Below are 27,916 nucleotides of genomic sequence, written 5' to 3'. Positions count from 1 at the left end.
ACTGTCGCTACCCACGTGAGCATTAAAGTCCCCCAGCAGAACAATGGAGTCCCCGGTTGGAGCACTTTCCAGTACCCCTCCCAGGGACTCCAAGAAGGCCGGGTACTCTGCACTGCTGTTCGGCCCATAGGCCGAAACAACAGTGAGAGACCTATCCCCGACCCGAAGGTGCAGGGAAGCGACCCTCTCGCTCAGCGGGGAGAACTCCAACACATGGCGGCTGAGCTGGGGGGCTATAAGCAAGCCCACACCAGCTCGCCGCCTCTCACCGCGGGCAACTCCAGAGTAGAAGAGAGTCCAGCCTCTCTCAAGGAGTTGGGTTCCAGAGCCCAGACTGTGTGTGGAGGTGAGCCCGACTGTCTCTAGCCAGGTGTTGTCTTCGGACATTATACTTCATAAGTACCGCAACACAGTCATTGCAAAGTCAACACATAGGTTTGGCGTTTGGAGTTGATGGTAAAATAAAATTTTATTTGTCCATCCAGGCAGGGTTAATACGACGGTTTTCATTGTCAATTTTTTGTTTAAGGGTCGAGAGAGACATACTTTCACCTACTGGAGTTGGGATTCTGTTGGCAACTTTCAAAACAATGTGCTGCATTGTGGGTTGGTTGTGTGTTGCTAGGCTATGCGGAGTGTTGCATTATTTTCTGATCTACTGTAGGAATTTTGAGTTCATTTTCGCGAAATTTATTTTTATTGGTTTGTCTCTGCTTTTTTGACTGAAACATGAGCTGGGCCACTCGGGTATTGCTTCTGGGCCGCATGTGGCCCGTGGGCCGCCATTTGAATAGCCCAGGCATAGACTCACTGAAAGCCGTCTCCACCATTGCTTCCATCCAGTCCCTCAGATCAGGAGACCCAACAGTTTTCCAGTGTCTTAAAATAACTCTGGACGCTGTAACCAAACCCACCATGATAACAGAAAATGTTCTTTTGGATACATTTGGTATTTGAGACCTGTCCACTAGTAGACACATAACAGGAGTCAGGGGGATCGTTGACCCAGACCCTTCACTCGGGAAGTCCACAACTTTCATCCAGAATAGAACCACTAGTGTACCCTCCCATATACAATGCAAGAAAGTTTCTAATCCTGTTTTACATTTCCAGCACTTATTGTCATTCAGCAGTTTCATTCTATGTAACCTCACAGGAGTATGGTAATATCTGTGTATAATCTTATGCTGTGTGATCTTCCCTTGTGCCTCCCTTACATACTTCCCACATCCTGCCAACATAGCCAACCATTTCTCCTGTGCAATATTTGTTTCCAGGTGCCTCTGCCATAGCAACTTCACTTTAGTGGACTCTCCACTTACTGAAATATTTGTTAGTTTGTAAAATTGTGAAGCTGTGCAGCGTTCCAGTGGCATATTCATATAGTCCATAATATAATTCTCTGAAGTGTTACCACTTCGATATTTTACACAATCCCTGATTTAGAAATATTTCCAAAAATATTGTTTCCCTTCAAGTTTAAATTGGGAACTTAAGTCCTCATAGGACATAAAGTGTCCATTTTTGTATAGATCTCCCATAGTACATATACCTCTTGAGCGCCACTGCCTCCAGTAGACAGACACTTTACCAACATGAATGGCAGGATTAAACCATAATGAAGCAAATGGCTGTACATGGTGCGATCCCATAAAATATGTTTAACTATATCATATTTCTTAAAAATGGCAGGTGTTATTGTAATTGGCAACATCATCACAAAATAATTAAATTGAGGAGCTATTATCATTTTGATAATACTAACTTTTCCCAAAAGCGTAAGTTTAATCTTTTCCCACTTCTCAGAAAACCGGAATCAGAAAAGCCTTTATCGCCAAGTACGATTTTACACATATGAGGAATTTGCTTTAGTGAAGTTGTAGTACACACATCTAGGACACATTCTTTCTGGAAACACTGTCTGTTTTTTGAGAAAGAAGTCCAAGCTGAGCATTAATGTAATGCATAGAGTTATGGCAATGTCAATGTGACAAGATGAGGCAGAGGTGAAGTGTGAAGAGTGTCAGGGGGGTTCAGGGCCTTGTTGGTCAGGCTGACAGCAGATGGGAAAAAACTGTTCTTGTGGCGTGAGGTTTTGGTCCTGATGGACCGCAGCCTCCTGCCAGAGGAGAGTGTCTCAAAGAGTTTGTGTCCGGGGTGAGAGGGATCAGTCACAATCTTTCCTGCATGCCTCAGGGTCCTGGAGGCGTACAGGTCCTGAAGAGACGGGAAATCACCTTCTCTGCAGACCTAATGATCCTCTGCAGTCTGCCCTTGTCCTTGGCGGTTGCAGCAGCGTACCAGATGGTGATGGAGGAGGTGAGGATGGACTCAATGATGGCTGTGTAGAAGTGCACCATCATTGTTGGCAGATTGAATTTCTTCAGCTGCTGTAGGAAGTACATCCTCAGCTGTGCTTTTTTGATGAGGGAGCTGATGTTTGGCTCCCACTTGAGGTCCTGGGAGATGATAGCTCCCAGGAAGCGGAAAGACTCCACAGTGTCAATAGTGGAGTCACAGAGGGTGATGGGGGCAGGTGAGGCTGAGTTTTTTCTGTAGTCCACAACCATCTCCACTGTCTTTAGAGTGTTGAGCTCTAGGTTGTTCTGGTGACACCAGGTCACCAGATGGTCAACTTCTCACCTGTAGGAAGACTCGTCGCCATCATTGATGAGTCCGATGAGGGTGGTGTCGTCCGCAAACTTCAGGAGCTTGACAGACTGGTGACTGGAGGTGCAGCTATTTGTATACAGGGAGAAGAGCAGAGGAGAAAGAACGCAGCCCCGGGGGGATCCGGTGCTGATGGTCTTTGTGTTGGAGACGTGTTTCCCCAGCTTCACGCAATGTTTCCTGTCAGACAGGAAGTCTGTAATCCACCTGCAGGTGGAGTCAGGCATGCTCAGCTGGGAGAGCTTCTCCTGAAGCAGAATTGGGATGATGGTATTAAAGGCAGAGCTGAAATCCACAAACAGGATCCTAGCGTAGGTTCCTGCGGAGTCCAGGTGCTGGAGGATGAAGTGGAGGGCCAAGTTGACTGCATCGTCTGCAGACCTGTTGGCTCTGTAGACAAACTGGAGGGGTCCAGGAGAGGGTCGGTGATGTCCTTGAGGTGTGAGAGCACAAGGCGCTCAAAGGACTTCATGACCACAGAAGTCAGGGAGACGGGTCTGAAGTTGTTAAGTCCTGTGGACCTTGGCTTCATGGGAACTGGGATGATGGTTGAAGGCTTGAAGCAGGCTGGCACATGACATGTCTCCAGTGAGGTGTTAAAAATGTCTGTGAACACTGGAGACCGCTGATCAGTGCAGTGCTTCAAGGAGGATGGTGAGGAATCCGGTCTAGCATTTTTCTGGGGGTCTGTCTCCTGAAGAGTTTGTTGACATCCCTCTCATGAATGGAAAGAGTCATCACTGAGGTGGGTGGGGAGGGGGAGGGGGGACCTTTAAGGTGGGCATTGGTGGAGGTGACTGCAGCTGGAGCTGTTGGGAGGTGATGTGGGGGATGGTTGCTGGACTGTCCATTTGTCTTTCGAAGCAGCAGATTGGCTAGGCATCGATTGTTAATGGAGCGGGGGGCTTTAGGCTTGTATTTGGTGATCTGCCTGAGCCCATTCCAGACAGACGCAGAATCATTAGCTGAGAACTGGTGTTGGAGCTTCTGAGAGTCCAGTCGTTTAGCCTCACCGTCTTGCTAAACTTGTACTTCGACTCTTTGAATCTGTCCTTGTCCCCACTCCTGAAGGCCTCTACCTTTGCCAATCTTACAGATGGAGCGGCCTCAAAATTCCCCTCCAGGCCAGAGGCCATCCAGCTCCCAGCCGGCTCCCAGCCGGCTGCCAGCCAGCTACCAGTCCCCCCCTCCTCTTGGGGGTGTGCCCAGAATCCACTATAAACACGCCTCTTCATTCAATTGCAGGGTGTCACCAGGAGATGGCGTGTCCCTCACAGGAACACATCTCAAGGGCAAAGATTTTTACTCCACTACATTCATCTGCTTTAGTAGGCTTATTTGTAGTTAGGCAGTCACAGTTACTCAACTATTTTACGTTGATTATTTAGATCAACTTAGAAAAATATTTCTCACACAAAGTCTTAAAAAAAGTCTTAAATGTGTGTTTCCATCAGCCTGTTTTAATGCATATTTTAGATTTGCAAACAGAAAATTCCTAAGTTTTTCTCTTACAATATACTGTATGAATGTTTTTGTGATTGTTGCGATCAAAAAAAACAAACTCATGTAAAAAAGTTGTATATAATCACTTCCTATATGATAATAACCATACTTCACATTACAGAAACAGTCGAAAAGATTCAGTTCCCATCTTAAAAAAAAACAAGTTTTAAGTTGAGAACACGAAGCATCAACTCAAAGTTACAAAATCATGTGGTGGAGATTTGGCGCAGTTGGTAGAGCGTCCGTCCCATATATGAAGTTTTCTGCAGCGGCTACGGGTTCGATTTCGTTTTCAGCCCTTTGCTGCATGTTATCTTCTTCTTCGAAAAAAAAGTTACAAAATCATTCCTGAGTCATAAAAGCAATGTAGCTTTACAAAACAGCCTGTGACTCCAAGAATAAACAGGCTCCATCTGTTTACATAGAGTTTGCTTTTGATAATTATCAACAAAAATGATGACCTAATTTTACTTTACATGCGCTGGAACAGAGACAGAGCTGCAGGAGCAGAGCGCGTCATCTGGAGAGTCCAAGGCTCGCCTATATTTTCCGCAACAGGCGTGCGGCTCTCGGCAAAAATAGACTAGGAAGCGGCCAGTAGACAGTCATATTAGTATTGATTGAACATGCGCTAATTTTTGCGATCGCAAGATTTCCTGGTCGGACTGATAATACACATTTTGATGCATGAGGGAGGTGGGAAAGTTGGCTTATCCATAAATGTAATTAAGTGTAATGGAAACATTTAGTGAAGTCTATAAAGTAGCCAGCGACACAATATTAATATCTGTGGCACAAATTGATTTTTAATTACTGGGGGTACGCGCTCCCCTCAGCCCTCCACCTATTTTACTGGCCATAGCGAGTCTGTGGGACAGTGGGGGCTGGGAGCCTGTTTGGCTGGCGACCATCCATTGAGTTAGAACAAAGGATACACTGTAATGCAAATAATGACTTTTCAGCCAACAACGCGGCCGGCTCGACACTACACATGCCTGACAGAGTGACAGACAGGAGAACATCGTGACGCCCGTGGTGATGATGCGCGATGTGTCAGTGAAACTACAGGTTTACTCAGCTCTGAAATGTGCCGGGAGTTAATCGCTTCAAATGCACAAATGCAGTGAAGTTCACAAACCACCAACAGTTTATAGAATAGGATGGACTGTCTATCAGTGGCCATTAGAGCAGCTCTCTAATAATTAAAATAGATGTCACACTGTGCGGAAGAGCTTAATAAGTTAACAAGAGATTTGGCCACGACAGCTGAAACAATGAAACAATTGGATTTATACTTTATCCAAAATCGGGGTGCAATATTGCATGCCACGGATTAGATAGATACAGAAATCATCATCTGAGAAATACTCATGATACTGATTTCACTGTTTCTTGGCCGTTTTCATGTGTGTGTGTTAACTGATTGGCCAATAAAAACAAGTAGATTGGCCCATCTACATCGGCCCATTGGCCCTTTATGCCCCACAACATTGTTTTTTTTCATGGGTCTGATTGGCCCATTAGGATTATTCATGATTGAATACGGTGTCGTGCGGGGGATGAGGCTCGCTGGCTGCGGAGGGAGAGTTGATGTTGTAGTAAGAACCCGTCTGCCTGGTCTAACATGATGAAGTCATGTTGAACATTTCCGTTTCCCAAAAAAACATTTATTTGAGGTGCAGCGGCACAATATTAATATCAAACACGCGTGCACAACGCCTGACGTAAAAAAATGCATTCTTGGTGTGCTTCTGAGCACTATGTTTACCCGCGACTATAACTTTTTTTAATAGTTACTGTTTATATTCATCGCGTGAACAGTCTGAAAAAAGAGACAGAGACACAGAGAGGAGGACACAGACAGTCACACAGACAGAGTGATGAAAAAGATCAGTGATAATTAACTACAGTATATTAAGCCTATGATGTTGAACATCGCAGTTCGCAGTGCGAGCCGTCTGCTGCGCTCCGCAGCCGCCTGTGAAGGCGAACGAAATCTGGAACCTTTTCAGCTCAATGACATGGCTTTGAAAGCACCAAGTGACTTGTTTTAACGAATTTCGTTAAAATATGTAGAACTGTAAAATATCACTTCCATGAGGCTGTTCAGTCAGACATTAACAGATCACAGGCTGAAATTGGCATTTCATCCTCCCGTCCCTCCCTCTTCAGCGCACTGTAAATGATTTCTGTCCAGTAATATACTGTACACACACACAGAAACTGCTCATTGCTGGTCACCGCATCAAATAGCGACCCGCAAATCTAAAATGCGCTACAAACAGGAAACCCACCAACTGAAAAGCAGAGTGGCTCCGCGAATCAGGCAGAGTATTAAACATTTAACTGTTCAGCAGTTCAGAATGCTAGAAAAACGCGACGCACAACTTCTGTTATTCATGATTAATTTTCTGGGCACAAATCACTGGGCACGCGGAGATGCGCTGGGAGCCTCTCCAAAGGTGGAGAGAGATGTGGAGGAAAAGGCAGGATGGGCAGATGAGCAGATCCAAGAAGTTTGTGAACGAGCACTACAATAATGTGGATGATTAAGCATAATTATATTTAAAAAACTGCACAGGGTGCTCTACTAGACAAGCAGTTTTTCTTACAGCAGTGGAGGCTATGTGCAGATCTAATGAACGACTCAGCAAAGCTGACACGGTAATAATGACTGCTCCTCCTGGTGGACTGATCGAGCGAGTGCAGGTAGTTTCCGCAAATGGAGCTTAGGGGCGTTACGAGTTGGCCCCGCGCCGATGACGTCATCGCGGGGGATCTCATTACAGTCACGAACCCGCCTACTGCAGAGCAGGGACCGGTCACGGACCCGCCAGGGCCCCAGCATGAAATTAGGGGAATTTCGAGCTGTAGCTGTCTGAGTTTGGCTGTGAACCAGGGTTTGTCATTGTTGTTAACTCACCCTGGTGCGTGATGGAACACAGCAGTCCTCACAGAAGCTGATGTAGGACATCACAGCCTCCGTGCACTCATCCAGACTGTTGGTGGCAGTCCTGAACACATGCCAGTCAGTAGAGTCCAAACATGCCTGGAGATCCTCCACAGCCTCACTGGTCCACTCCCTTGATGTCTTCACTAGAGGTTTGCAGAGCTTTAGTTTCTGCGTGTACGCAGGAATCAGGTGGACCATGATGTGGTCAGAGTGGCCCAGTGCAGCACGGGGGACCATCTTGCTCAAGATTAATCTCCAGATTTGTTTTCATTTTTTGTAATAGAGGGTTAAAGTTTAACCAGGGAAGCTCTCCCAGATCTTGACTGAGTTTAACACCGAGATACTTGATGCCTTTTAGGTACCCACTTAAATTAAAATTTTTCCACCATGTAAGGGTGACATGATGAGGTCAATGGCATGGCCTCAGACTTTTTCCATTTAATTGTATAGTTTCTATCAAGTATGGATGGCAGAGACGTCTCGTCTGTCACCTCAGCTAGGATATCATCTGCAAATAACAACAATTTGTGTTGTTGGCCTCTACACTCCACTCCCTTGATTCCTGTATTCTTCCTAATACTAACAGCCAGGACTTCTAAAAAAAATATTAACAGTAAAGGGCTTAAAGAGCACCCTTGACGGGTACCTCTAGGAAGGCCAAAAAAGGGTGATATCATTCCATTGGTTATTACTGCTGCTTCTGGTTCTTTATATAATATCTTTACCCACTGAGAACAGGGACCAAACCCAAAATGTGACCAAACCCAAAATGTGACAACGCAGAAAAGAGAAAGCCCCATTCTACCTTATCAAAGGCCTTCTCGGCATCTAGGGAAATGGCAGCTATAGCAACATTTTTAGACTGGGTGAGCCACATTAAATGTATTAATTTCCTCATGTTATCTGCGGAAGATCTATTCTTCATAAAGCCTGCTTGGTTTCCATGTATAATAAAGGGTAAAACCTGTTGAAGACGTAGAGCCAACACCTTGGTCAATATTTTACAGTCCACGTTAAGCAGACTGATTGGTCTAAAATTAGATGGGTCTGTTATGTCTCTGTCTTTCTTCGGAATCAGAGATATTAAAGCTTCATTGAATGTTGGTGGTATGTGGCCTTTCTCAAAAGCCTCCTGGTATACCTTCACCAATACTGGGGCCAGATTGTCTGTATATTCTTTAAAGCCTTGGTCCTGTAGCAAAGACGCATTCATTCTCCATCTAGTACTCTTACCCATATCTGATCCTGTAGTCATACACAATTCTGAATTCTCACAATTCACATACAACTAACCACACTGTTTATTAAGGGGCTTGCAATTAAAAAGAAATCTATTCTGGAGTGTGATCTATGACAATTGGAAAAAGACGTGTATTCCCTCTCTCGAGGATTAGTAAGTCTCCAGACATCTACAAGCACCATGTCGTCTTTTAACATGTGGATTGCTTCCCTGTCTTTAGTCATCAGTCGGCCCTTAAACCGACTTTTCTAAGATAGGGTCCATCAGATCATATATACAGAACAGCCTCAAAATTGAGATTTAAATCAATGTTTTTGATCACAAAAGTAAGAGAACTATTTACAGAACAAGTTTTTTATGAACTCAGAACATGAATATTCTTAAGTCTATGAATGAATATTTACAGAACAGCCTCAGAATTGCCTGAGTGTCAGATACTGCATCCAGCCATATACAGTAAAAATATTAATATAGGCTACTTTGTGTGTTCAGCTATATGTGTGTATGTGTGTAAGTGTTCTGTAAGACTGTTTATTTTTTAATGATCTGTGTGAACTTGGTGATTCATGCAAACGTCCAGTGATGGCAAACAGGGAAATAATATGTCAGCCTTGTTCAATGTATTCTTCTCAAAAGCACCGCGTTCAGTACGAGCAAAGTTTTCCAACTGACTTTATATCACCAGCCAAACTAAGAGCAAGGAGACGGTGAAGAAAAAAAAAAAAAAAAAAAAAAAAACCCGACCAGAGTGGAGGCAGTGACTGATGGGACACGAGCCGTTTTCAGCTCTGTCTTGTCAAATGCACTGCATACTGTGATGTCTGGAAACTCTCAGTTTTGTGTTCACACTGTCCTGTTGGACTCAGTTATATTATGCACTGCTAGTGGCAGGTTACTGTGCCTTTAAGGCTTACAGCAGTCTGTACGGCAAGGGTCTAAAATGGGAGGTTTTGCGGTGGTTCAGTAAACGCAGCATGAACGGAGCTACACGGTGTGGTTTTTGAGTCTTACACAAACATAACACATACGTTACAAAACAAATTCACCAAGTAACTTTAAATATCGTACAAACCAAAATATAGGTGAGCTGAAGAAAATCTAAGGAGTACTGAAGAGAGTAATGTGACCTAGAGTCAAACCAAGCACAGAGACACAAAAACATTGATTTAAATCTCAATTTTGAGGCTGTTCTGTATAAACAAGTATGTAAATAGTTTTCAAATAAACAATAATTATAGCAACTTCTGGTCAATCCATATCAATTTCAGACTTAAAATAATGTACAGATTTAAGCCCCACACCCACTTCCGGTTTAGGCCCCGCCCACTCTGAGCACAGATACGGATACAGATAATTTAGATGGTTGAACAGATACAGATATACAGATACAGATAGTGGTGTACTCGCTCATCCCTAGTGAGAAGGCACAGCCCTGACAGAGGCCAACCCCCACTGGAAACAAGTCTGACTTGCTGCCGAGTACCTGAACACAGCTCTTGCTGAGTAGTGACCCCCTCACCCCATACGCCCGCAGCACCTCCCACAATATCTCCCGGGGGACCCAGTCATATGCCTTCTCCAAGTCCACAAAACACATGTAGACTGGATGGGCATACTCCCAGGCCCCCTCCAGGATCCTTGTGAGTATGCATATCCGGTCTACATGTGTTTTGTGGACTTAGAGAAGGCATATAATCACATTGTATGATTTTTAAATAATTAATTTGTATTTTATTGCATGAAATAAGTATTTGATCACTTACCAACCAGCAAGAATTCTGGCTCTCACAGACCTGTTAGTTTGTCTTTCAGAAGTCCTCCTATCCTCCACTCGTTAACTGTATTAATTGCACCTGTTTGAACTTGTTACCTGTATAAAAGACACCTGTCCACACACTCAATCAATTCAACTCCAAACTCCACCATGGGCAAGACCAAAGAGCTGTCTTAGGCCATCAGGGACAAAATTGTAGACCTGCACAAGGCTGGGATGGGCTGCAGGTCAACAGGCAAGCAGCTTGGTGAGATGGCAACAACTGTTGTATGGAGTATGGAGTGGAGTATCAGTAATCATGAGAAAGGTGAGGGATCAGCCCAGAACTACATGGGAGGACCTGGTCAATGACCTGAAGAGAGCTGGGACCACAGTCTCAAAGGTTACCATTAGTAACACCCTACGCCATCATGGATTAAAATCCTGCAGTACGCGCAAGGTCCCCCTGCTCAAGCCAGCACATGTCTAGGCCTGTCTGAAGTTTGCCAATGACCATCTGGATGATCCACAGGAGACATGGGAGAAAGTCATGTGGTCAGAGACCAAAATAGAGCTTTTTGGTATAAACTCCTCTCGTCGTGTTTGGAGGAAGAAGAAGGGTGAATACAATCCCAAGAACACCATCCCAACTGTGAAGCATGGGGGTGGAAACATCATGCTTTGGGGTTGCTTTTCTGGAAAGGGGACAGGATGACTGCACCATATTGAGGAGAGGATGGATGGGGCTATGTTTCGCGAGATTTTGGGCAACAACCCTCTTCCCTCAGTAAGAGCATTGAAGATGGGTCGTGGCTGGGTCTTCCAGCATGATAATGACCCGAAACACACAGCCAGGGCAACTAAGGAGTGGCTCCGTAAGAAGCATTTCAACGTCCTGGACTGGCCTAGCCAGTCTCCAGATCTGAACCCAATAGAAAATCTTTGGAGGGAGCTGAAACTCTGTGATGCCCAGCGACAGCCCCGAAACCTGGAAGATCTAGAGAAGATCTGCATGGATTGAGTGGGCCAAAAACCCTGCTGCAGTGAGTGCAAACCTTGTCAAGAACTACAGGAAACGTTTGACCTCTGTAATTGTAAACAAAGGTTTCTGTACCAAATATTAAGTTCTGTTTTTCCTATTGTATCAAATACTTATTTATGCAATAAAATGCAAATTAATTATTTAAAAATCACACAATGTGAATTTTTTTTTAGATTCCGTCTGCCATAGTTGAAGTGTACCTACGTTGAAAATTACGACCTCTCCATTCTTTGTAAGTGGAAAAAAAAAAAAAATCTTTGTCAGTGGGAAAAAAATCGGCGGTGTATCAAATACTTATTTTCCCCACTGTATAACTGGAAAAGGAACATTTCCAATACAAAACAAAGAAGAAAAAAATAACTAAACTAAAACAAAATTCAAGCCAGATGTCTGACAGTCCTGAAGCTGTCATATGCAGCTTTAAATGTCCAACAGAAAAATGATCTTATCTGGTCTGTGGGTCACCGCTCCTCCTGCCTGTGATCCCTCGGTGGCAGTTGGCAAGTGGATCTCCCCCCGATGTTATCTTCACAACATGTATGGACTCTTGAACACAAACATGCATCAGCTCATCTCCCTCGTTGGATGTTCAACCTTTGTTGTAATTGATGAATTTGTCCGCCGTCGTTGCTGTGGTGAAACTCATGTTTTTCCCCTGCCACTTTAACTGCAGCGTGGCCGGGTAGGCCAGTGTGTACTTCTCCTCTATCTCCCGAAGCTTGCGCTTCACGGAGTTGAAGGATTTCTCTTCTCCGCCAACTCTTTTGTCATATCAGGGAATACCGACGGCCGACATCCTTCCCATTCGAAGCCTCATTGTTGTTTTGCCATATTTATCACTTTTTCTCACACAGACTGTCTCAGGAACCACATGAGCACCGGTCTTGGCAGTCAATCTGTGTCCAGCATAGATGCGAACAGCCGATGTACTCTCTCGATTTCAAACTCAGCAGCATCAGCCCGAACTCCCTCTTCTAGAATTTTTTGAACACAGCTCAATAATGTCCCATTGGTCCCAAATGTCTCCTTCAAGCCCACCAGCCCTCACATTGTTCCTTTTGCTGTGATTCTCCATAGCTTGCGCACCCACATAGCATCCATTAGCTTACTTTTCTTGTCCTTGTCAGTGTTTGACCGTTCTGCAGCTTCCTCCAGGCAAATAATGTGTGTCCCGGCTTCCAGCAGTCTCTCCTGCATAGGAAACTGTTGTTTTCAACTCTGTCATAGTCTCCTTAATAGTCGAGACATCTATCGCGACGCTCAACAGTGTGGTGCTCATTTTGGTAATTTCTATGAACAAATTGTCGAGGCAGGGAGATTGGTCACCTGTTGAGCCTTCCTCCTCACGCCTGGGGCTTTTCCATGTCGCCATGCGGCTCTTGCTTTTAAAATACTTCGACAACAACATTTCACCTATTTTTGATTGTTTCGTTCCAATAGCACAACGCCAACACTATATTTTTCGAAACGGAGGTGAATCTTCATCAAATATGGGCCTGGATTTTAAAATATACTGTATATATATATATATATATATATATATATATATATATATATATATATATATATATATAAAATTTAATTAAATAATAAAATAATATATTTTGACAATATTTATTTTTATACTCTTTGTATATAATGTACATAGCCTTTTTTTTTTTTTTACCTCTCCTTTTTATTTGCTGCTGTAACGATTACATTTCCTTGGCATAGGATACATATAGCTCATCTTATAATACAATATCTTATCAGAAATTTTACCTTGAAATAGCCACAGACAATGTTCTGAGAACTCAAGAAAATCAAGGCAACAGCAGACTTGCATGTGTACACACACACACACACACACACACACACACACACACACACAGACAAATGCTAATTTCAGTTTGAGTTGTCAAGCCCATTGAGCCTGTTAGAGGGCAAATCCTGCATGAAGTACAGCTGCATAATTCTGAAGTGTATGTGGGGTGGAGGGGGGTGCAAATAGATGAATAATATTTTGTATCTGCATTTTTCCACAAATCTGACAAACAGCCAAGTGTTACTTAAATATTTGCTATGGCTGTGTGTGTTTTTTTTGTGTGTGTCTATGGATAGCACACATTTTTTTCTGCTTTTCCTGCCTACATATGAAATCCTTTTAACCATATGTACATATAGATACACAGATTAAATTCTCACAGACAGGAACCTGTTACAGCATCTGTCCTTAAAAGCTGTCTCTCTTCAGAGAGAATGAGAAGATCATACAGAGAACAAAAAGATTCGGTGAAAGAAGAGGATGAAGAATTTATCATTTTTCTCTCCTCACCGGATATATAGCATGAGTGTGGTGTGGTGAAAAGAATCTATCCAACAGTGTGTTTGGATCTGTCAATATTTTGTGATTTCCCTACCCTGTCAGTGGCTGTCTCAAGCTCATTGGTTCCCACTGAAGTTGTAAATCCTTAAAGATGATTGACAAATAATAGTTTAATTTTTTTTAGTAATTTCCTGGACACTAGTTTTTCACAAATGTTGCTCAATTAGAAGTAAATAGCGCATTTTGTGGGACTACTGTACATGCAGGATTGACCCATATTTTGGTCTCCCTTGAGTATTTTAGGAATCAGGATGACGGGTGGGATTGAGTCAAAATAAACTACATGTACAATGTATGTGTTCATGTTACTAAAGGTACATGTCAGATGTGTCAATGTGGTGTTTTGATGTGTTTTGTAGTAGTTTTTAGACTAACAACAGTGCTCTATGTCACAGAGGAATAAGATATATCAGGCTTTGGATACATACACAAGACTTATTAGTAGTATACATTCATTATTGGTTTGAGTCTACACACGGGATTTTTTTGTTCAGAAACATATATTGTCAGTTATCCCTTAAGTAATTACATTTGGTAATTTATAACTATAGTTGCTTAAGAACTCAGTAGATAATTAGTTAGTAAATTGCTGATGACCTTATTTAATAACTAACTAACCTATTACTGGCCATTTAAATGAATTTGTCACAGACCTGCTGCCTATTAGGTTGAACTGAATTTAGTGACAGTAGATAACTCAAAAACTACAATCATGTATTTGTGTGGAGATTCATTTAAGGTTTTGTTTATGTGGATCAAATGTCACAGTGCCATTTTGGTATAAATTGCTATTTCCTTTTTTTCTACTAGCTTGGATCACAAACTATTTTCTACAACAAACAAAACAATGGTTTACAGTTTACATATACAAGGCCGTAGTATATGATGAGGATGTAGCCAATAACCTCAGTTGTGACTGTATATAGTACAAATATGAAGCACAGTGGTAATGATGGACAAGTATAAAGTGTCAGCAGTATATTATGTTGTGCAAATGTGCAAGAGAAACAATATAATACAGTCCAGAATAATACAGAATTGTACAATTTACATGATAGTAAATGATGCCTCAGTGGTAAATGTCCATAGTGTAAAGAGGCAGCACAGAGGTGATGATGGACTGGTATTAAGTGTTTGTACAGTGTAGTCCTGAGATGTGCAGAGATATTCACAGGAGGGGTAAAGGTGTAATCATGGTGTTGGGTGTGTGGGTACAGGAATGGTTGCCTGTGTGTGTACATGGGTGAGGGTGAGAGGGTGGAGTAGGGATGGGGGGGGGGGGGGGGGGGGAGTCCAACAAATGATCTAGGGAGGGGAGGGGGCAATATGGTGTAGAGGTGGAGGGAAGCAAGATCCTCAAACAGCTAGTGGGAAAAGCTTTTGCAGAACCTCTCCTGATACTGTGAAAAATTCTACCTAATTGCAGAGGAGCAAGCATGCTGTGGGAGGGGCCCCTCACTATGGAAGAGGTTCTGCATGCACAGTGCATCTGAAAAATGCCCTGGATGGTGGGGAGAGAGATTTTGATTATTTTCTCAGCTGTCCTCACTATGCTTTCAGTGGAGCAGTGGAGAATGCTCAACTCGTGTCCTCCTGAATCAACAACCATGTCCTGTGTTTTGTCATTGGGAGATAGGTTGTTGCCACTGCACAGTCTCACCAGTCGCTCCACTTCCTCTCTGTATGCTGTTTCATCATTGTTGCTGATGAGGCCCACCACCGTCATGTCGTCAGCAAATGTGATGTGGATGGATTCAAACTTGGCAGAACAGTGGTGACCAATGTGAACAGCAGTGGGCTGAGCATGCAGCCTTGTGGTACCTGTGATCAGCGTAATGGTACCTGATGTTCTGCTGCTCATGTGTACTGTCTGTGGTTTGTCAGGAAGTCCAGAATCCCATTACAGAGGAAGGTGTCCAAGCCAAGCAGGGAAAGTTGCTGAACTGAAATTGATGAACAGCATTAGTGCCCTTTCTGTCCAAGTGAGACTGGACTGAGTGCAGGGTGCGGAGTGATTAGAAGCATATGCATACTGGAGAGGTCCAGTGAGGTGGAGAAGGCAGATTTGATGAGTCTCATGACCACCCACTCGAAGCCCTTCATCATGATAGGAATCAGTGCCATAGGGTGGTATTCATTGAGACGCCTTACAGCTGACTTCTTGTACTTGGATGATGGTTGTTTTTTATGCATGCAGGGACAACAGCCTGACTCATGGAGATCTTGTAAATGTCTGCTAGAGCATCAGTCAGCTAGTAAAAAAAATGTTAAAACTTTTTTTGATCCCATGTCAGGAAAATTAAGTTGTTACTGGCAGCAAGAGTGAAAAGGAAATGCAGAAAAAGAACAAATAGACAATAAAAGGAGTACAAAATAAAATCAATTATATGTGTAGGGGAATTAACTTAATTTGATGTTGCATTCGTTAATAAAATGCCAGGGCACCAACCTTCCTCAGCTAAGAAGGATTTTATTTATTGATTCTTCAAATGCTGATGTAAGGATAATGAATGAACCAACAGTAGACCAGTCTGATAATCTGAAGCGTAAACTCTACAGAGGATATAGGTGATATGAAATAACACAAACCATTGCAGAGAGTGTTAAGGACTCTGGAAGCAGGACTCAGATGCAGAGACGGTATTCACAGTTTATTTTAGAAAAGTAACAACAAAAGAAGTAACAACTGAGGGAGCCGATATAATGGGAACGGATAGGGCAGTCTCTGCTGGAGGACACTCGACAGTTTCTAATGAGAAAACACAAAACTCCGTTAAGGGAAAGCACACAGGCAAAAAGTCCAAAAATAAACGCTGGAGAAAACTCGACAGCCACCATACAAAAACAAAAATCTCCACTCGGGGAAAAACTCACAAGGCAGGATGAAACTCAGGTGCTGGAGAAAACTCAACAGTCACTGGTATGGAAACAAAAGCTCCGCTGGGGGAAAAAGCACACAGGCAAAACAAAAGAACCACAAGTGCTAGAGAACCACTCGACAGACACTTAGAACAAAAAACTCCGTAAAGGGTTAGCACACAGGCAGGAAAACAAAACTCACAAAATCACAGCGTGCACGAAGGCAAGAACAGCTGGAGAACACAAGGCAGGAACCTGGAGATAAATGCTGAGGCGAGAAACACTATCATGAGCAAAGTGACCATCTGGCATCAGAGTGTGGGAGAAGCATGCTTAAGAAGGAGAGTCCTGATTAGGGGAGATAGGTGACAGGTGTGTCAGGAGCTGCTCAACCCCTGCAAAGATTAGCCCTGCCCCTGCCTTGTTCCAGCCCTGAAAAAACACACAAAACAGAGTCAGAGCAGATCACCAAACCACGGCCACAACAGAGAGAAACTTATGGCAAAACAATGGCAGAATGAGTTTGTGTGAGAAGTAGTGAGAAGTAGTTTAAGGGAAAAATGGGGGACGCAAATAGAAAGTTCATTTCTTGAATAAATGGTTGAAAGAATTTAGGTAAATTAACGGTATCATAACCTCACGGACCAACTCTTATTCAAACCCGCTTATTGCATGCCTATTTGTCAGGGACGTTCCTGTCAAGGCCTGCTCAAAACTGACATGAAGAGGCTTCCAGTAGTCATCCGTAGCTTGATCTACTCGGAGGTCCAGTGAACAAACCAGGCACACCAAGGTTGAGAGCCGATGTTGGACAGAGATGTTTCAGGAGCTGGAGTTCTACGGTGTCGGCAGCAGGCAAGGAACCGCTTCAAATGGTTATCTAACCCGGACCAGCAGGTTAGCAGCAGGCTGCAGGTCTTTAGCTTGGTTGGTAACCGTGAAGCAAGACTTTAGATTTATCAATAATAAGATTGATAACCTCTTCGATGGCCAGTCGATTATTACTTAACGAGAATTTTACTAATAAAAAAAAAAAATCATGCGGCTTAGTGTGGTGAGTAAAAATTAAAGTTTTAAGGAGAGAAAACTAGAAAAATACATCTTCTGAAGAATGAAATCAAGTTACTTGGCATGACTATGAGCAGCACAAAAGACTTGGAAAACAACGGAACAAAAACACAAAGACAAAAGGACAACTAGACTAGAAGAGGATAGACGGAAAACTAAGACTCAGACTGCCTGGCCGCTGCATGTTGCAGACAGTGTATTGCTCCAGGGCGTGTCTAATTACCAATAGGCTCGCGCATGTGGGACAGCTTTCAGGTGAGCGATGTGATTTCACTTTATAAAGTGAGGATTAATTGATGATTCTTACGAGGGACTCATCTGCTTCTCACTATGGTCAATCACATATATTCTAAATGATCAATTTGCAAGGACATTTCAACATCGTTCACGACATGCATTTTTAGTTTTTAGTTTTTAGTAGATGACAACATTTAATAATAAGCCAGATCACGATTTCTAATACTCATCCTAATATATATGATGACTTAAGATATAATTACCAGAACATAGCAACAAATTAATAGAAGGGTAGACAGTCTACCCTTCAATGTAGTCTACCGTAGACTACATTTGCCCAAAAATGATTATCACTATTATGGTTAATATTAATAACTGTCTCATGTCAAGTGTATTCAACCTAACTGCTGCAAACCTCTAGATGGCAGTATGGTTCCATGGTAGAATCTCAGACAAAGTTTGTAGGAAAGTTGTAAATATTTCTTAAAAGTTACTCTTTTGAAGGAATGCCAAAGAGGGGGAAAGAGGGTCAGTGATAGGTCAGTTCTGCTAGATATGTATGTATATTATATACAAAAAGAGTATAAAATAGTACTGTCTTGAGAAGGATGGTTCAGTTTCACAATGAAAAAAAAATTCATTGCGCATGAGTAAAATATGGATAAAGAAATATAGTGTTGCTGTACTTTTGCAGGGTAGCATATATATGACACAATAAAAAATATTCCTAAGCTCCCACAGCCCCAGCAGACCACTGCATAGAAAATTGCAGATGCCTCCACAGTGTCATAAAATGTTCTTAACAGTGTCCTGCACACTTCGTTGGACCTCAGTCTTCTCAGCAGATGTAGAGAACTTTGGCCCTTCTTATACAGGACATCTGTGTTATGAGTTGTCCAGTTTGTGGTTGATGTGAACACCCAGGTATTTGTACTTGTCCACAATCTTCATGTCCAAACCCTGGATATTCACCGGTGTCTGTGGCACCTTCCTGCTCAAGTTTATCACCATCTGCTTTGTCTTGCTGGCATTTAGGTGCAGGTAGTTCAGTTCACACCATTCAACAAATTTGGTGCTAATCTCTCTGCATTCCAGTTTGCTCCCCAGTTATGCATGTTTGACGATGGCTCTATCATTGGAGAACTTCTGCAGATGACAGCTGTCAGTGTTGTGTCTGAAGTCAGGGTAAAAGCAAATCAGTTGAAAAACAGATTCAGTTATTTTGCCCATTTCTGGCCTCCAGATTCTGGGCCCCTCCAATTGTCTTTGGTGTGGTCAAAGATTTTTAGGCCTCTCCAGATGTGTCTTGCGTTTTTCCCTGAAAGGGCTCCTCCCACTTCCTCCTGTCGATGTCCTTGCATTTACTTATCTCCCTTTGTAGCCTCCTCTGCACCCTCCTCAGCTCATTTTTGTCCCCACATCTAAAAACCTTCTTCTATCCATTCAGTGGGGCTTTTAGCTCCACAGAAACCAAGGGTTTGTTCTTTGGGAAACAATGTACCCTTCTGGTACGCACATTGTTTTCCCACACAGAAGTTTATGTAGTCCATGATACAGGGTGTCCTTTGTGTTAGGATACAGTAAGTCCAAGGTTCTATTGTCTCTGGTGTGGCATTTAACATATAAGGTGAAGGTGGGGAGAGTGGGAGACAGGGAAGTTTGATTGAAGTCTCTGGAGATGAGGAGGAGGGGCAGGGAGTGTGATGTCTGCGGCTGTGAAACTACGGTGTGAAGGAATTTGCAGGCTGGTGGATGTACACCGTTATCATGATGACATGTAAGAGGTAGCAGCTCTATGTCGCCATGCAGCATTGCTCCTTTACACTGATGTGCTCCTGGTTACACCATCACATGTTTGCAAACATTACAACATTATTAATTGAAAGCTATCGAAAGTAACATGTGAAAATGGCGTGATTTCATTCAGCCACGTCTCCATGAAGAACATGATGCTACACTCCTGGTACTCCCTCTGCAGCAAGCCTAGCATCATTAGGTCTTCCATCTTACTGGGGATAGATCTCACACTCCCCATAACAGAGACATTATGAATGGTGTATACTATCTTTTCTTCCCTCTACACTTCACACCAGCTCTGCATCCCTTCTTCTTTCTCCTTATTTCCACAGAGATCTGTGGTCCTTTTACTGGGGGTACCTCAGTGTTGCACTTATTAACACTGCATTTATAAAATCTGCTAGCAAATGTCATTATTTTAGTCATCAAAATCAGTGAGGAATAGACCTAGTGTTTCAAAAATGATTGCACATTTAGATGGTAAATCTGCCACACTATCACTGTAAACTTCATATGTGCAGTATGAGAATGGAAGGCTTGATGGGTCCTTCAACACTAGGATGGGGCTTAATAAGGGTCGATTTTAATAACAGTTCCAAAATGTTATTGGTTACATATTACTGTTATGATGCGTAGCCATTGAAAAAACAACGCCGTTCAAATGATTTATTTAACAAAATAAGGCAAACAAAACCCAACAGAGCTCAAAAATCCCCAAACAAAAGCAAGCTCCAGGAAAACAAGATACGGATCCAAAACAACAGAGATAGCGGGGACTATACCAGAAAAACTCACAGGAAACACAGGGAACCGGAAAGCCATACATAAGGGATGATGCGACTAAGACATGGGAAACACACTTACTTAAATAGAAAGGGGAGGAGAACTAACTACACTCAGGTGGACACAACCAAACAATCACAAGTGTGGGAAAACACAGGAAGTAAAGTAAACTTTGACACACCAGGGATGGCTACAAAATAAAACAGGAAATAACAAAACTAAACAGTCCCAGCCCAAACAATTACTGTTACAAGTTACAAAAGTAACGCATTAGGTTTATTTTACTTTTTAAAAATCCCTTCACACTGTTTAACTATCACGTTGTTGGCAAACAGAACAAACTAAACATCAAACTGTCATCCCCTATGAAAATGAGCCACATAAATGTTTTCTGATCTGACAGATTCACACTGACCTCCCTGACTATGTTTTGTGACTCAGAGCTTCATGTCAGCTAATCCTAAATATATGCTTTTAAGCATTTGACCATTGTTGTTGTGAGGACATGAACGCTCCACTCCCTGCGGGTTTGTCTGTATGTGAGAAGCAGAAGACAAGTGGAAAGAAAGAAAACCAAGAACAAACATTTCTGAGAACAATAAATTGGAATTTACAATAAATAGATTTTGAAAAGAAACCTGAAACTGCAGGTGCCCATTTATGGTTTCCTTATGATATTATAGAGTTTAGAATTTTTTTTTTTTTTTAATATCATGATCATGAAAAACTGTAATATCTAATGTTATTATATTACGTATGTTGTTAATGTTAATGTTGTCTCTCTGTTCCTGAACACATAATTTAATGTGTTTACTCATAGCATCAGTGCTCTTTTGTACCATTTTAGTAACGAATTCTTGTTATTAGTATAAGTGGACATGCTACACTGACAGCAACCTGGAAGTTAACTGACACTTGTTAACAATGACGACTGCAAAAGACTGTTGGTTTAGAGCCTGTGACTATATTTTATTCTGAGTAAAATTATGTGACATCTTGTAGCCAAGAATACTTTGATTATTGAAACAGCCATTAAGACAATATGACAATGTGGTAATATAAATGCTTACAGGATCACAATATTGCTCCTGTCATTTTAGCTGCTGTGTAAACATCCAAAATGAACATAGATGGATTTGCATACACAACAGAAAGAGGGAATAAATAAAGCAACAGGTACAATGTGAAAATAGGCAGAAAAACACAACCTGCTGATCCTAACAACACTTCCCTTTGGGTATGTGTGTGTGCACACGTGTGTGTGTGTGTGTGTGTGTGTGTGTGCGTGCGTGCGTGCGTGCGTGCGTGTGTGTGTGTGTGTGTGTGTGTGTGTGTGTGTGTGTGTGTGTGTGTGTGTGTGTGCGTGTGTGTGTGCGTGTGCGTGTGCGTGTGTGTTGGCGGACTGATTTGCAATGCTGAGTGCACTGAGTAGGAGGATGAGGAGGAGAGATGAGACCGAGAGGCAGGAGCAGAGTGAGGGAGAAATGGGTTTAGGAGAAAGATATAGTCAGATAAACAGTGGATAGAGAGAGAAATGGAATGCATGTCAGAACACTCAAGAGTCACACCAATATACTTTACTTAGACATACACACACACTCTCACACAAACAGTGCCGCAGTTTGCCCACGCAGGGCCAGAGGTGAACGTTATTCCTCCCACTATAATTACCTCTCTCTCTTTTGCTTCTCTCTTTCCCTGTCTCTCTGACAAACACACTGAAAGACACCTACACACAAAACATTTTGTTTTTTAAAATGATTTTTGTGATAGCTCACAAACTGCTAGTTTACACTTCAGCATCAGGTGAAAGTCTTATTGCAGACACAAGACTCACAAGACATCATGGTCTTCTTAGGTTAGGGAATTTCTGAAATATTAATGAGATATATTTCAGGAAAGAAGACTTTGTCAATTTGACCAATTATGGCAGATGTGTTTGTGGCAGAAAAGGTTATATTTAGTGTACCGAGTAATGGTTTCAACACAAACAGAGAGGAAACCAGACTGAACAACATTAACAACTATAAAACATTACGAATGCTTGACTTTATTTTTACATTTAAAAACACTGTATATCATGGTGAGGTTGGCATGCACAGGAGAGCTGTATTTATCATTGTGACAAATGTTTTTGTGATTTGAACCACAAAGCAGAATTCTAGTTGTAGTACTTATAAATATATAATATAAATAACAAAATAGATCACATGTACAATACTTAAGTGGGCCTCAAGATATTGTCTGGTCAAGACTAAAGTGTCAAGCTAAACTTTTATGTCAGCATGAATGAGAAATCTTGTTTGAACATCTACCATTCTGTGGCATCTGAGCTAACTCAGTCTGTTGAAGAAGACCACTTGATGCAGCTGTTACCAGAACAAATGAGGACCTTGAACTGACTTGTCAACAGCAAAATTGGTTTTCTCAAAGAAATGATGGCTGTTGGTAAGAGACAGAATAGTCTCAAAGCCAGACATTTGTAAACATTTTCCATAGTGGAGGAGTACATTACATGTATTTAGCTGACGCTTTTATCCAAAGCAACTTATAATAAGTGTGTTTAACCATGTGGATACAAGACTAAAATTGCAAGAATCATGCAGATATACCAACTCCATAAAACATGCTGAACTGCTTCAAGTACAACAAGTAAAAGGTTTTTTTATGGGTTGAGGTGCAGTCTGAACAGATGAGTCTGTGTAAGAAGATCTGAAGAGTTTCTGCTGTCGTGATGTCAGTGGGGAGTTTTTTCCACTATTCTGGAGTCAGGGCAGAAAACAGTCATGATTTCTTGAGTGGTAGCTGGGCCCCCTTGTAGTTGTGAAGTAGTGTCACTGGCTGATCATCCGGGCTGACAAAAGAAAAAAGGAAAAAAAAAGATTTATTGTCACAAAAGTGGATAATGTTCACAGGGAGATGTTCCTAGTTGATCCAGATAGAAAGCGGCAGGTACGTCAGGTGAGTTGGCAGGTTCTTTGGGTGGTGGGCTGAAACTGGGCACTCGTGGCAGGTTAGAGACAGGAGGAGATGATCCTGAGAGACAAGGAGAATATAGATTTGCCCCACAAAAAAACAGACAATTCAAAACTCTGAAGCTGTAATAAAGCACAAGAGTGAGCAAAGTGGCTGAGACTTGTTACCAGGCTGGTGAGTACAACAATCTTGTAAAGACTGGTGCGAAAATCTGGTTTATCCTGTGGTTGATAAGTGTGGATTGGCTGCAGCTGTAGTGGCTGATTGGCACTGGGAGCAGGAGTAGATGAGCTGAGATTGCAGGGAACGCCCAGTCCAGACGCACACACAAGGGCAAACACAAGGAGAGACTTACGTGACACAGAGGGATAGGGGAACACAGGGAAAGGGAGGAGGAAGGAGGCTTCCTGACAATAGCAGCTTTGTCTTGTTCATGGCTGAGCCTTAGGTGGTGTGTAAACATCCACTCAGAGGTATCAGCTAGATGCAGAGATTCATATTACCACCTAGGTTTCAGACTGGGGTAAAAACAGTGTTACTTGAGTGTCATATGCATGCTGTGGTTAAAAGTAGTCGACACAGATTCTCTCCAGATTACCTTGTTAGTGCAGAGCCTGAGACATCTAGTTCACTGACATTGCCATAACTCTATGCGTTACATTAACGCTCAGCTATTTTACTGTATCATTGCCAGCTGGACTGCTCTTTTTATTCTGAAAAAAAAAAAAAAAAAAAAAAAACAGACTGTGTATATGTTTATATTGTTACATTTTTTACTTTTTAATAGCTTATTCTAGAAGATTTGTCATGCACCAACTTCACCAAAACAAATTCCTGGTATGCGTAAAATCGTACTTGGCAGTAAAGCTTTTTCTGACTCTGATTCTGATTCTGATTCTGATGTGAAAATCTCTTGCATTACGGATTCAGAGTTGGTGCTGCCTTCTTATACACTGTATATTTATTTGAGGAACCTCACAGGTATATCAAAGTAAGATTCTCATTTAGGAGGAAGTTTTAGGAATATAGGCATGTATATTTGTCAGGGAAAATCATTTTAAAAACTATTAAAGTCTCAGATGAATTAACAGACAGCATGGTTCACATGCTCTAAATCTCCCCTCTGTACATTCCTGTGGCTGTCTAGAAGCTGAAGGCCTCAGCAAATATCTGAACTCAGTACAGGAAACATTCAGTCCTGACTGTAAGCTGTCTCTAGCTGAGTTAGAGTTTGTTCAGTGACTTTGTTTCCTCTGTGTTCTGCTACAGTTCTTCCCAGAGGCAGAGAGTGAACAGTGACAGCACTGCAGCTGAAGCTTTAACACACAGCTTAACACCTACTGCCAGCAAACTCAGCAGGTTAGTATGCTCTTACTTTGTTATATGTTTCTTGTTTTTAGCACAAAAATAAGATACAGTATAAGTACAACAAGACTGATAAAACATATAATTTGTGAAGGTTTTTTGTTATATTATTTTTATTAACAGATTTGTGGTAACAAAAAAGGAAAACAATCATATCCCCAACCACATTCTTAGCCCCCCCCCCCAACCAACCAACACGGTCACCAATACGCGCGCGCGCACACACACACACACACACACACACACACACACACACACACACACACACACACACTTCTTACTAATGAGGAGGGGGAAAAAAAAAGAGAAATTCATAGTGACTCTTGACAAAGGGCACAGAAAATATACATTAAGCCTGCCATGATAATCCTTAAACATCTTTGTACACAGAATAACAGCGAGCAATAAAAGAAAAATAACAATGAATAGAAATGTGATTAGGATGATTCCAAATGCCATCCATCCATCCATTTTCTATACCGCCTATCATTTTCGGGGTTGCAGGGGGCTGGAGCCTATCCCAGCTTCGGTGGGCGAGAGGTGGGGTACACCCTGAGCCGGTCATGATTCCAAATGTTTTCTCCAATTTGAGTTGGAATTAAAGATTACTGTTTTGCAGTTTTTCTAAGTGAATGACTGAAACCAATTCATGCAACCAGTTTTTGAAGCATGGTGAAGTTGGTGTTTTCCAATTTTTTGGAATAATTTTTTTTTTTTGCTAACACCATGTCCATTAAGAGATCTGCTTGTATGTGTGCAGGGAGCACTGATGAGTCCTCTGAGGCTCCAAAAAGAGCAAATTTCCTGTCAGGAGGGAGCTTCCTCTTATAAACCTCAGAGAAAAAACAAAAATTCTGACCCAGAACTGGTAGATTAACGGACGGTCCCAAAATAAATGCAACATTGCACCATCACTGACTTTACATTTATCACACTTATGAAGCTTGTCTTTAGAGTAATAAAAATGGTGAATTACTTTAAACTGTATCAACCTATGTCTACTATTTATTGAACAACTATGAATACGGGAAAGAGCAGTCTTCCACAGTTGGTCAGAAAACACAACAGTTTGTCTTTCCCAAGCTTTCTTAATACTGTCGGCAGATAGTGTGTCTTCTGAAAGACTGGTAATGAGCTTCTTGCTGCTAGGTAAAAGAGAAAACAATTCCAAAAGAGCATGTCTATCACAGTTTCACTCAAACTGAGGGATGTTTTCTTGCACAAAGTGTCTTGAGAATTTTAAAAGAATTTCTCACAACAAAGCTATGACTAACTGATTTAATAGCAGAAGAAAGGTTGGTAAAAAGTAAGGAGGAAAGGGAAGAGTATGGTTTTTTCAATGATGCAAGCTCCAATTTTAGCCAGAGGGGGGCAAAATTGAGTGACTGGTGGTCTGGAGAACTCCACTGCCAGTATGCCATTGCCCTAGCATTTGCTGCCCAATAGTAATCCCTAAATACTGGAAGACCAAGACCACCATCCTGAGTTGGCCTGTATAAATGTTTTTTGGAGAGTCTATGTTTTTTGTAACCCCAAACAAAATCTAAAAACAATTGTCTCAAGCTTCTTAAAAAAATCAGATGCGATCCAAATTGGTAAGTTTTGAAAAAGGTAAAAAAATTTTGGTAGTGATACCATTTTTATAGCATTAACTCTGCCCATCATAGATAGCGGTAGAGTCCTCCAGTATTCTATGCTACGTTTTAATTTATCTCTGCCCTCTAATAAATTTAATTTTAACAACTGTTTTGGACTTTTGGAGATTTAAATGCCTAAGTAGTTTATATAGTCCTGGACTATCTTGAAGGGACAATTTTTTACAATCTTACTTTCATTAGTGAACATAAGTTCACTTTTATCCCAGTTAATTGTGTAACCAGAAAATTGCCAAACATCATTATATACTGTAAAAGATGGGGAATGCTTTCTTCAGGATTTATTAAAGTGATAAGTAAATCATCCGCATTAAGTTTCACCGGCTGCTATATCCTTTATGTGTGGGTGATTTCTAATCCCAATTGCCAGAGGCTCCAATGCTATATATATACATGATATAAGCTGAATGGCTCTGATGAGACATTATTAGTTAAAACAGAGGATTCAGGAGAACAGTAAATCATTTTAAGTCAATCCATGAAAGTCTTTCCAAAACCAAACCTCTTTAGAGTTTCAAATAAATACGGCCATTCAATGGAGTCAAATGCTTTCTGGGCATCCAATGTTATGACAGCTACTTTGGTATTTTTACATGTGTCAGAGTACAGTGTATTCATCACTCGACGCACATTAAAAAAAGAAAGCCTACCTGGGATAAAGCCTACTTGATCCGGATGAATAATAGTTTCAATTAATTTATTTAATCTGGTAGAAAGAACTTTAGTTAGAATTTTGTGATCTAGATTAAGCAGAGAGATAGGCCTGTAATTAGCAGGATCTGTGGGATCTTTTCCACTTTTTGATAACAGACATATGTTTGCTTTGTACAAAGACTGTGGAAGTCTATTTTTAGTTACTGAGTCTTTTATCATCCTGAGTAAGTAAGGAGTTAGAATGTCCTTAAATGCTTGGTAAAGCTCAGCTCCAAGTCCATCTGGTCTGGGACACTTACCAGTAGGAAATGCCTTGATTGCCTCATTTAGCTCAACAACAGAAAAATCCCTTTCCAGAGATTTCTGGTTTCTATCATTTAACTGTGGCAGATTCAAAGAATCAAAAAATTGAAAATAATCTCTATTTGTTGCTATGGAAGTAGAAGTATAAAAGTCTCTAAAACATTGATTAATATCTTTTTGGTCTGTAAGTAGTTGCCCATTTTTTTGACTGTATTTTGTAAATAGCTGATTTTGCCTGTTCACCTGTTCTGTTTGTCTTTAAGTCTGTCTTGAGTAGAAGGTTATGAATTTCACTTCCCATTAGCGAGTTATACTCAGATTTTAATCTTAGAATCTTGTTATAGTCAGACTGTAGTAAAGAGGTTTCATGTATTTGTTCAATTTGAGTTATTTCTTGTTCTATTTCTTTACGTCTCTTAATTTTTTCCCTTATTCTATAGGTTTCAAAAGAAATAATACATCCCCTCACAGTAACTTTAAGTGCTTCCCAAAGCATAGAGTCTGAAACTTCTTTATTATCATTAATCTCAAGAAAATCAGTTAGCTTTTTGGTCATGTACTCCTTAAACCCAGGTTCTCTCAGAAGTAGAGGATTAAATTTCCAGTTGTATTTGGTCTAGAGAGAGATAACTGCAGCTGCAGTGTAACAGGACTATGATCTGAAATTAATATATTATGATACAATGCATTTCT

The 27,916-nt window shown here is 41.5% G+C and overlaps 1 protein-coding gene across 2 annotated transcripts in view; it reads left to right on the top strand.

Moving 5' to 3' along the window:
• Positions 1 to 27,916, top strand: part of LOC139352062 (diacylglycerol kinase zeta-like) — a 189,568-nt gene that overhangs the window by 114,877 nt on the left and 46,775 nt on the right. For both annotated transcript variants that reach the window (XM_070994110.1, XM_070994109.1), the window contains one exon: positions 24,516 to 24,605. In XM_070994110.1, coding sequence (XP_070850211.1) covers positions 24,516 to 24,605 — 90 coding nt within the window. The remainder of the gene's footprint in view (positions 1 to 24,515; positions 24,606 to 27,916) is intronic.

Source organism: Chaetodon trifascialis, chromosome 24, assembly GCF_039877785.1.
Source record: "Chaetodon trifascialis isolate fChaTrf1 chromosome 24, fChaTrf1.hap1, whole genome shotgun sequence".
Classification (NCBI taxonomy): Eukaryota; Metazoa; Chordata; class Actinopteri; order Chaetodontiformes; family Chaetodontidae; genus Chaetodon; species Chaetodon trifascialis.
This window is presented reverse-complemented; position numbering and strand designations above follow the sequence as displayed.